Here is a 12272-nt window from a genome sequence, read left to right on the forward strand (position 1 = left end):
GATAAAAATTAAAACTTCACATTAATACTTAAAAGTATTACCGGAACATCAGGGTCCAACTCAATAACCTTATCATCTGAAGGTGAAGATTCAGTATATTCCTTAAATTCTTTCTCTAACTTCTCAGTGTGCTTTACACTCATGGGTTTCCATCTTGCCTTCTTCTTAGGTTTTGTCTCCCAGACCACATCAGAACTTACACATGAAAGCAAAAATCATGGTACTAATTTACAAACATTTTCATTGTAACTGGTTTATTACACAAATTATAAAACCAGTAAAATTCTGGAATATCTCAGTTATAAGCAAGCACATTACAAGTTTTAAAACATGAATTCAATTAGCCAAAACATGGAAAACTTTTATACTAGCACTATTCAGGTGGTAGGGAAAATTAATGAACATCTGTCATTCTGGAGTTTTATTTTAGCTGAGTAACAGACAATAAATACTAAATTAGTATATTTTAATATAATAGGGGGTGAAAATGCTTTTAAAAGAAGAAAACGTAGAAAGGGTAAAGTGGATCTAGAGTATTGGGATATGCAAAATGATAGGAGTTGCAATATTAAAATAGAGTGGTCAACAGGGGCCTCACTGAAAGGGTGATTTTGAGCCACCTTAAAGGAGGTGATGGTTATCCAGCAGACAACAAAAGAACGTTTCAGGGAGTGGGACCAGCTAGAGCAAAGACTTCAAAAGCAGAGCACACCTGGAGTGTATGAAGAAGTGCGAACAGGCTGCCATGCCTGGAACACATTAAGAGTAGAAGAAGAAGAAAGACAGATAATAGGAGGCCAAATAATATAAAGCCTTGTAGGATATTGTAAGGACTTTGAGTTTTATTCTGAGATGAGGAACCACTGAAAGATTATGAGAAGATTAGCAGCATGATCTAACTTATTAAGCTTTGTTAAGAATACACTGTGTGTTGGGATGAGGGAAAGACAAAAGGGGATGAAGGCTAGAAACAGGCAAACACTTTAGGAGTTTAATGCAGTAGGTCAAGAAAGAAATGGTAATGTCTCTGCCTAGGTTGGTAACAATGAGGCAGTGAAAAGTGGTCAAGTTCTATGCTTATTTTGAAAGCAGAGCCAGCATAGAACTTGTAGATGGATTAGATGTGGGGTGTGAGATAAAAAGAATGAAGATAATTCCAAAATTTTTGGCCTGAACAACCAGAAGGATGTACTGTCATTAACTCCAAAGGCAAAGCAAGTTTGGTAGGAGGTGATCAGGAGTTTGTTTTCACACATATGAAGTTTAAAAAGTCTCTTAGATATCTGAGTAGAGATTTTGTATAAGTAGTTGTCTTCCTAAAGATATTTTTCTAGAGACTTTTGGCATACATGTGATATTTGAAATCATAACACTGAAAGAGAAGAGAAGAGGACTATGGTCTAAGAGCCTCAGGGCACCCAATACTAAGGAGATGAGAAGATAAGGAGCCAAAAAATGAGACTGAAAATGTTGGGATAGAAAGAAAAAGCAAGATGGTGAGGTATCCTGGAAGTCAAGTCAAGGAGGGATCTTAATCTTACCAACTTAAGAAACATGAGCACTGGTCATTGTACACTGGACCTGGTACTTAGGTCTCTGGTGAGCTTGACAAGACCAGTTTCATGGTATGTAGACTGCAAAATCCTATCAGTCAAAGAAGACAGGTCAATTGTTCTTTTATTTTATCATCTTGGAGTGGTTAAAGAAAAAAATGGGTAAAAAAAATTGGAGATAGTGAATATATTAAACTATTTTGTAATAGACATTACTTTTGGGGAGCTTGGCTATAAAGGGAAGCAAAGAAATTGGCAGCAGGGAAGGACTCCAGAGAAATTTTTTGAGAGAAATAACACTGATGGGAACAATCCAACAGAGCTAAAATTGTTGACGTAGGCGAGAAAAGAAGAAAATTGCTGGATCAGTATCTCAAGAAAGTAAGAGGAAATGGAATTAGTGCAAAAGTAGAAAAATATGTTTAAATAGGAACACATATATCTGTAGTAACTCTGGGAAAGTATGTCTGCATAGTATGTAGATAAGAAATGTGGGTGGGTAGCCAGTTTTGCTACTGAGGAGTAGGTTTCTGGTAGTGTTCTTTTGCTTGTTTCAAATTTCTCTCTTAAATAGATGAAAGGCAGTGAGCTGGAGAGAGAATGGGGGTTTAAAGAGACAAGGTGTAAAGCAGTAATCTGGGAGACAGAGAGAGAGAGAAAGGAACAAATCTAATTTGCTGAAAAATTGCTGAAAGACATATACAGAATAAAAAAAAAAATCTATCCATATCCTAAAATTACTTCACTGTAGTAAATAAAAATATGAGTTATTTAAGTCTTCTATTTGTTTATTCCTTCTAACATTTATATTCACTTAATAAACAGAAAGGTAGGAACTATGTACCCCTTTGCAATCACATCACTTAGCATAGGAGATAGCATATAATAATAATAAGTTTAACAGGCTTAAAATTTGTGGTCCATTTGACCTTTTTGTTTAAATAATGAACACATTTTTTGAGAACAATACAAATATCAAAGAAAATAGTTCTTAATATTCCTTTTTAAATGGCATGGATTCCCGATGAGAAGGCAAGGCATTTCTAGATGAATTTACATAGGAAAACAAATTAAATCTGTATCATACATCTTTAATATACTATTTATTTGAGAGTTTAACTTAAGTATGAAGATTAAAACTACATTATCTTGGTTATACGGACTGGAAACTAGAAATGCTCTCAAATTAGGCACTAATATATATAAATTAATTTAAGTATTTATGAATAGAAATATTAAAAGCAAAAGGGAAAGAAAGTAATTTTACTGATGATGACTTATACAAGGAATGATAAATACAGGGCTACCTTATTAGATCTTAAAGTTCCAGGGTCAAATTAGTAAGTGGTTGTTTTTATTCCTCCAACAACTATTTATGGAGAATCTACAGTGTATCCTGCACTGTGGTAAGTGGTAATGAACAATTAAACATTTCCTTATGAGATGTTAAATAAATAAAGTATACTTTTGATAAGGTGAATAAATCTAATTTTTTAGAGAGCTAGACAACCAAGAACATAATGAGATTTATAAATTTGATTTTTATCTTTATTGCAAAAGGCAAAAAAAAAAAACCCTCAAATACTCTTTTAAATTAGCATTACGTTAGTATCAATGAATAGCCAAGACAAATTTAGACTATAGTATTTTAGATTTTACAATCACCATTCTTAATGATTAAGAACTGATCTTCAAATTTTACTCAGATTTTAATGCATCTAACCTTGTAATGCCAATATAGGCTACTTCTTGCTTTGTGTAATTGTTGACGAGAGAAATTCCAACATCTTGTAATGCCAACACAATTTCTTGCTCTGCCAACTCCACTTTCTCACTTTCATATGTCACTTTAAATACCCTTGGATCTTCCGTGAATAAAATAATGCGTTGTAAGCCTTCAAAGAATGAAACTAAATAAATGGTCTCTTTCCCCAAATTTATAGGTGTCATCATGTCCTTAAAAAAAAAAAAAAAACACCAAAAAATAAGAAATTAGGGCTTGATCTGAAACAACATAAACCTAGATTCCATATTTGAAAAATGAGAGAATAGTAATGGCATGTCCCTTCATAGGGTTAAAAAAAATAAATGAATTAATATTTGTCTAACATTTGGAAATTTAAGTAATTAAAATCATTTGATGTTAGCTTCTGCCACTATTATTATAAAGCTATCAGTCAAAGAAGACAGGTCAATTGTTCTTCTATTTTATCATCATAATAAAATCTAATTAAATAGTCTTCCTTTGTAGGCTAATCAATAACAGAAAGTAGTATTTTTTCTGTTTTATTCTAATATTAAACAATGTGACATAAGTTAAAAGTTCAGAAATTTTCATTTTCTTACAGAGCTGAGTTTTTTTAATAGGCTAAAAATATCTAATACCTCAGTTGCATTTCTACAAAGCATGGATATTAGCCATTAAACCATAGAATTTATATAAACCACTGAAATTAAAAACTGGGAGTTGTTACCATAAAATCAGTATCTAGAAATAATCATGCTACTTATAATACTTTCTAAAATAAAATACATCGAATTGAGAAACAAGGAAACTAATTTCCAAATAATTCTGAAGTTTTCCCAATCCTTTGCAGTGGACTTCAGATTTATCTTTATAAATTCAACTGTCATTATGATATATATATGCAAAAGTACTAATTAACAGACCAAATAAGATTATTTTCATATTAAAATAAAATCTGTTTTCCTAGATAAATCTAGTAAGAATGAAAAATATAAAAGTTGTTAGGTCAATTACAGGCAGCCCTATCAAATACATTAAAAAAAAAAAACAACCTACACTGAATATCACAAGTAACACTGGAAGACAATGAAAAAGTACCACTAATATGCTAAAAGAAAATAACTCAATCCAGAATTCATGACTCAGCAAAAAAAATGATCCTTCATTGAAGAAAAGTATAAAACTAAAGATGCCCTAAGACAGATAAAAACTACTAAATTTCTCCATCAAGAGAGACTAACTCAAGGAAATTCTACAGGAGGAAATAAACCACTGGTAAAAAGTGATCCAAAATGGATTCCTGAAACAAGATAGGAATGTTACACAAATAAAATAGTACCTCTGTGAGAGAAAACACTTTGTAAAATTCAATATCCAGTCATAATCAAAATTTTTGGCAAACAATGAGTAGATGAGAAGTTCTTTAGCCTTTTCAGACTCTCCAAAATTAAAAAAAAAAAATTCAGCAAAGATCACATTTAAAGGTGAAATGTTGAAGGTATATAATTTAAGATCAGACATAGGCAAAAGATCATCTGCAAACATCCAAAAATTTATCCAAAAGTATATAGAGATTGTAGTCAGTCCAGTGAGGCAAAAATAAATGAAAGATGTTACGGACTGAAGAAGAAGAGGTAAAACTCTCATTATTTGTGTTAGGATTAGGGTTAGGGTTAGGGTTAGGGTAAGTGCCATGACTGTCCATACAGAAAAATAAAAAGCAAATAATGTTAATAAGATAATTCACTGAGTTTTCTGGACACAAAATCAATACACAAAATGACATTACATTACACTCCTATATGCTAAAAAGTTTAATTTAAAAAAGATATCAGGAGTTTCTGCTCTGGCAGTTGATGACGAGGTGGTATCAGACCAATTAATTCTCTTGCTAAGGACAAAAGCTGGACAAAATATAAAAAGGAAAACACCAGTCTGAAAAGACAGTAAAGCTACTAAGGCAGTGAAAATTAATGGCGTCAAGATCTGACAGAGAAGGAAAGCTGATAAGAGCAAATTTCATGTTTAGAGTTGTTTTCTCCAAAAGTCAACTGCCAACTCTAAAAGTAGAAGCAAATAATGAAAGGTTAAGAAAATCAGAAAAATATTGAGTAGCATCATGGAAATGGAAGGACCAAAATTGGAACACAGGGCATACAAAAAAAGGAGTCGTCAACAGCTTAGACTTTTAGTTGAGTCCCCAAAGTTGCAGGTACCAGGGTGAACTGGAAGTTTACTGGTCCTCACAAGGACTGAAGACCAGGTTTCAAATCATTTCACTCTCACTTTGGATTAAAGTAGATGCTCCCTAAATAAACCAGCTGCCTGACAAAGGTAAAAACCATATCCTCTCCAAAGAAAAGAAACATTATACAGGGCCTCATATTATCTCTTGACATTTTTATATACTACATCCAGCACACAGTCAAAAATCAACATGCATAGAGAATAGATTTGAGTGAAAACTGTAGAAGAGAAAATATAAAAATATCTATGCTGGAATATCCTTTTTATATTTTATCCAGCTTTTTCTCTTATTGGAATTATCAAGAAGTTTTAAACCTTTTAACTTATAACTAATATATTCAAGGAATTACAGAACAAGATGAAGAGTTTTAGATAAAAAATTTCCATAATAGAAAATCTAGAACTGATGATTTCAATAACTAAAATTAAGAATTCAACAGATGATTTTAAGAGCAGATTAGACACAGCAAGATAAGTATAATGAAAGACAGGGATAAGAAAATATCCATACTGACGGATGGAAAGAAAAGGATTGAGTAATATAGAACTCTCATAAAAAAACGAGGCTGCATAAAAGTCATAAGGGACATGATGAAAACATCTAACATTTACATAATGGTGGCGTCCTATGGTGAAGAGAAAAAAAGAGTGACAACCTGAAACTTAACATCCAGAAGAAGTACCCCACAAAAAAAGGGCAAAATAAAGACATTTCTGGACAAATAAAACTGACAGAGAACTCATCAGCTGTAGACTCATGTTAGAATATACAACAGCGAAGAAAAGTAAACCCAAATAGAAACATGGAGATGTAGGCAGGAATGAAAAATGGCAAAAGCAGAAATATGTTGGTAAATTTATGTGGAATATTAATTTTAGAAAATAGTAATAATATTTCTTATGAGATTTAAGATACATTCATTAATAAAATATACAACAGTGATATAAGCTGGAGGTAAATGGAGTTAGTTCTAAAGTCCTTACATTACTGGGAGTAGTACAAGTACTAATTTACTGCAGGTTTTATTAAGTCAAAAATGTCTATTGTAAAAAAGACATAATAAAACATCATACTCCAAACATGGAGGAGGGGGAGTTAAAAATATAGTGCTGTTAGAATGTGTTCAACCTGACGTGACCATCAATTTGACATAGATCAATACACAGAATGTCATATATGAGTCATGGGAACCACAAACCAAAAATCTATAATAGATACACAAAAAATAAAGAGAAAGGAATCTCAGCATAACACTAAAGGCATCACACCTAAGGAAAAAGAGCAAAGGAAGAAAGGTCAGAGGACAATTACAAAAACAAGGAAACACTTAGAAAAATGGCAATAAGTACATACCAATCCTAATTACTCTAAATGTTAAAGAACTAAAAGCAACAATCAGAAGCCATAGGGTGACCAAATGGATTAAAAAAAAAAAAGAACCAGCTATATGCTGCCTACAGAAGACTCCTTGCAGACTAAAAGACAAACAGTGAAACTGAAGTGATGGAAATATAGTCTCTGCAAATGGAAAAGAAAAAAAAAAAGTGAGTAAGTTAATACTTATATCAAACAAAATTGATAACACAAAGAAGGACATCACACAATGATTATGAGTTCAACCTAGCAAGAAAATAATAACAATTACAAATATCTATGCACTCAACAGAGGAGCCCCAAATATATACATCGATATTAACAGACATACAGGGAGAAACTGACAATAATAATAGCAAGGAACTTTCATGCACCGGTTACAATGGATAAATTATTCAAAACAGAAAAATTAATACAGCAGCAATAGTGGCTCTGAACAATACATTAGACAAGATGGACTTAGATACATACATACAGAACATTCCATCCAAAAACAGCAGAATACACATTCTTTTCAAGTGCACAAGGAACATTCTCCAGAATAGATCACATTTTATGCCACAAAACAAATCTCAATAAATTTAAGAAGACTGAAATCATACCGAGAATCTTTTCTGACCACAACAGTATGAAATTGGGAATCAATTACAAGAAAAAAGTGGGAGAAAAACACACAGGTGGAGGCTAAACAACATGCTACTAAAAACAACTAAAGTGTCAATAAAGAGTAAAAAAAACTTGGAAACTAATGAAAATAGAAACACACAGGTTCAAAACCCGAGTTACGCAGCAAAAACACTTGTAAGAGGGTAGTTTACAGTGATACAGACCTACCTCAAGACACAAGAAAAAGCTCAGTCTAACATTACATTACACCTAAAGGATTAGGAAAAGAGGAACAAAGCCCAAGTTAGCAGATGGGAGGAAATAATAAAGATTAGAGTGGAAATAATTGAAATAGAGACTCAAAAAACAATACAAAAGACCAGTGAAACCAAGAACTGATTCTTTGAGAAGATAAAATTGATAAACCATGAACTAGACTCATCAAGAAAGAGATGACTCAAATACAATCAGAAATGAAAGAGAGGTGACAATGACACCACAGAAATACAAAGAATTATGAGAGATTACCATGAAAATTACATGCTAACAAACTGGACAACCTAGAAGAAATGGATAAATTCCTAGAAACATGCAATCTGCTGAGACTGAACCAGGAAGAAGTAGAAAATCTGAAAAAATTACTAGAACAAAATGAATAGGTCATCAAAAAAACTCCCAGAAAAGAAAAGTCCAGGACCAGATGGTTTCACATGGAGAGATGGAGAACTCTACCAAATACTGAAAGAGGAGTAATATCTATCCTTGTCCAACTATTTCAAAACACTGAAGAAGGAAAGCTTCCAAGTTCATTCTGGAGGCCAGCATCACCCTGATAACAACCTAGACAATTACACTGCAAAAAAGGGAAAATTACAGACCAATATTCTTGATGAAGACAGATGCAAGACTCATGTTCAGTTTCTCCTCCAAAATGGGAGTGAGAGAACTACTGGCCTACTGATAGGAAGAAATAATAATTAGTGGTAAGAATAAAATACATTGGAATAGGGCTCAAATTAAGATGTATTGTGAAAGACTAGTAAAACTTCAATAAAATAATTTCTGAAAGCCATTTAAAATGTTACTGGAAAATGTTTACATGTAACTTAATCATTGTAAAAAAAAAAATCAATAGCAGCTTGCAATCCAGAAACGAATTCTTTAATTAGCAGACGCCTAAATGTTCCTCACAGAAGCTAAACTGACCTAAGATGACTGGCAATGCAGAGAATATATCTGTTTATGAGATGAATGCTGAAGGCACCTGTCTAACAACAATTTACACTATACACTATACAACATAATAATAGAAGCCAATAATGATGTGACAAAATAAGACTACTTCTGGTTTTAAGCATTCTTGGCTAAGCTGAAGTTTGAATACTGTTTTTAAAATCTTTGGCAATGTTTTTTAGAAGTGTAAACACAAAACAGGCCTTAAAACTAGCAAGGCTGAAAGAGAATACCTTAAAAAAAAGAAAGGCTGCTGAGAATACCCAATACACCCAATACATACATCCTTTTGTGTTACTTCACCATGACATTTTCCGCATTTCCACGTCAGCTTTCTAGAGCCCACTGGATCAGCCCATGTATAAAATACAGCTTTTCCAGGAGGGAGGGAATCTTCTATTTCATTCATAGAACTGACATAAAGAATAAAAATATGCTTTAAATTAAGTGCAAGTAAATGAGTATACAAAGAATCCAAAATAACACGTTAACTCTGAGTCCATTACCTGAGATTTGTGATAGTTCTGATAAGAGTAGGCTGAAACTTTTTCTTTATACAATGAAAAAGAGGTTTTCTAAGAAGATAATGAAAATATTTCAAGGAAATTATTTATTTTAAGAAATAAAGATCTTCAGGTCTTTGAAAGTACTTTGTCAACTTTTGTTTTAATACAAATTATGGAAGAAAATTATTCTAATTATCTTATCTATACTAAATTTAAGAATTGAATTGGTCACCCTTTTCTAAGTATTGCTCATTCTAGCAAAAACAATAGAACTCAATTATTTTTAAAACTTGTAACACACAGGACATACCTCTAAGCTATCAAACAAACAAAAAAGAAGACAAAATAAATTCAAGACAGCTAGGGACCATAAGAAGAACAGAAAGTTACATAAGCCATAGTGGTACTAGGAGGATGCTATGTATTAGAATCACAGCAAATCGAAACACATGATGTTAAGAGTAGTCTTAAAATATCAGGGTTTAAAGATGGTCTTTAGGGAAGCTTAAAAATGTAGCAGCCCTTTTCCCATACCTCAACAAGAAGGCATCGATTGTTTGAAAAATATCTGAAGTTTCAATATTTATTTACACTATGTTCATTAAAAATATGAAAGATTTCAACGAAGTTATGATAAACCCTGGTATTTTCCTTATCAGATTCCACAATCATCAAGCTTTTGCCATACTTGCTTCAGTTCTTCCATTATTCTTTTTTTGAAGCATTTAAAACTAAATTATATCACTAATCACCAGGGAAATGCAAATTAAAACCACAATGAGGTATCATCTCACACCTGTTAGAATGGCTCTTCAGAAAGACAAGAATAACTTGTCGATGAGGATGTGGAGAAAAGGGAACATAGGTGGCACTGTTGGTGGGAATGTAAATTGGTGCAGCCACTACAGAAAACAATATGAAGGTTCCTCAAAAAATTAAAAATACAACTACCATATGATCCAGCAATTCAACTTCTGGATATTTACCCAAAGGAAATGAAAACACTAACTCAAAAAGAAAGATGCATGTTCACTGCATCATTACTTATAATAATCAAGATATGGGAACAACCTAAGTGTCCACTAATGGATGGATGGATGGATGGATGGATGAAGAAAATGTGATACACACACACACACACACAAAGGAGTATCATTCAGCCATAAAAAAAAGGTAATCTTGCCATCTGCAACAACATGGATGGGTCTTAAGTACATTATTGTAAGTGAAATAAGAGAAACACAAATACCATATGACATCACTTATATGTGGCATCTAAAAAAAGCAGAAACACAAAAAAGAAAACAACAAAAAAACCTGAACACATAGATAGATAGAGGAAGGACTGATGGTTGCCAAAGACAGTGACTGGATGTGGACAAAACGGGGAAGGTGGTCAAAAGGTACAAATTTCCAGTTATAAAATAAATCAGTCACAGGGATGTAATCCACAGCATGGTGACTAGAGTTAGCAATACTGAATTGTATATCTGAAAGTAGCTAAGAGGGTAAACATTCTCATCACAATAAAATTTGTAACTATGTTTGGTGATGCATATTAATGACTTACTCATTTTGCAATACAAATAAAAAACGATGTTGTACACCTGAAACCAATGTATGTTATATATGTCAATTATATTGCATATATAACATATATATATAACATATATTATATGTATAACATATATTATAGATATCTATATATATAACATATATTATAAATACCTATTATATTGCATATACAACATAAATTATAGATATCAAGTCAGTTTTAACCCTACATACTTCAGTATACCTTCTAAAAAAATGAGGACATTGTTTTACATAACTACAATGCCATTACCACTGTTTATATTCTTAAGAAGTCATAAAATCAGTGTCTCATCACCAAGACTGCTAAAATCAGGTGATACTGTAATTGTGATAATCTTCTTACCTTTGCTTATATTGAACAATGTCATCCTTGGTGTGATTAATTAACAGGAATGTAGCTGCTCCATCATGATAATCTGAAAATGTGATAACTGTAGAATGCTCAGCCAAATTAACCTCTGCTATAATACCTCCAAGCTAGAAAAAAGGAAAAGAAAATATTCTCTAATCTGATAATTTTCCAAGTCGTAATGAATAACATTTAATAATGATTCATGACTTAATACATTTTTTGATGATTCAGAAATCAACTCAGGATTTTCTACTGCATGTCTGGGAAACCGTGAATCCCAATCACTGTATACAGGTGAGTCAAATTCCAGATGTGGAATTTGAATTCTATGCACTCCAACCAACTTTCTGTATAATAATTGTTTTATGTCTGTTTCCTTTTAGCATTTTTTCCCTTTAGAAAAAGAAATGTTTGTTCGTTTTTCATAAGAAAAAAATCATCAGGGATAATTATTTGGTGCAAAAAAATACTAGTAAGCATGTTTTAGCTTCTCCAATCTCACACACACACACACACACACACACACACACACACTAATCACTTACCTCATTATCCAGACGCAATAAAATACAATTTTCTTGCTTGTTAAAATGTATCTTTTTGGGAGGGTCTTCACTTCTTTCAACTTGAATAAGAAGTTTATTAGAAGCATCCTCAGGCCAAAAGGGGATATACTAAAACATGTAAGATTTCATTATAAAGACCTTCATCATTTGGTAAGTCCATCAGAGTACATTTAAAATTAATCTCTTTTAACACTGCTCTGGTTACTGGGTTGCCTACCTCCACAGCTTTAGTCACCTTTGAGATAGGTTGCCACTTGTGGGCACTGTGCATATTAGCAGTAATGCGGAGTAATTTGAAGAACTATGATAGGCAGAGTGCTAGCAAAGAGACTTTAATGTGGTCCAGATCTACAGAGGGTTGAAGAATCACCAAATAAGGTGAACTGAGTTGAGAAGCAAGTGATCAGTTTAAAACAAGGGTACATTCAGTTACTAAAAATTATAATCAAGTAGTGGGCATCATTTGGTAATTAAACAGTAGTGAAAGTAGA

At 32.6% G+C, this 12272-nt stretch overlaps 1 protein-coding gene across 5 annotated transcripts in view; it reads right to left on the reverse strand.

The window, feature by feature from the left end:
* The window catches only part of VPS13A (vacuolar protein sorting 13 homolog A), a 236372-nt gene that overhangs the window by 49881 nt on the left and 174219 nt on the right, over nucleotides 1–12272 (reverse strand). For all 5 annotated transcript variants that reach the window (XM_036893494.2, XM_057498558.1, XM_036893497.2 and 2 more), the window contains 5 exons: nucleotides 11761–11889; nucleotides 11207–11340; nucleotides 9045–9174; nucleotides 3277–3509; nucleotides 42–195 (listed from right to left, as the gene is read on the reverse strand). In XM_036893494.2, coding sequence (XP_036749389.2) covers nucleotides 42–195; nucleotides 3277–3509; nucleotides 9045–9174; nucleotides 11207–11340; nucleotides 11761–11889 — 780 coding nt within the window. The remainder of the gene's footprint in view (nucleotides 1–41; nucleotides 196–3276; nucleotides 3510–9044; nucleotides 9175–11206; nucleotides 11341–11760; nucleotides 11890–12272) is intronic.

This window comes from Manis pentadactyla, chromosome 3, assembly GCF_030020395.1.
Source record: "Manis pentadactyla isolate mManPen7 chromosome 3, mManPen7.hap1, whole genome shotgun sequence".
In the NCBI taxonomy this organism is placed as follows: domain Eukaryota; kingdom Metazoa; phylum Chordata; class Mammalia; order Pholidota; family Manidae; genus Manis; species Manis pentadactyla.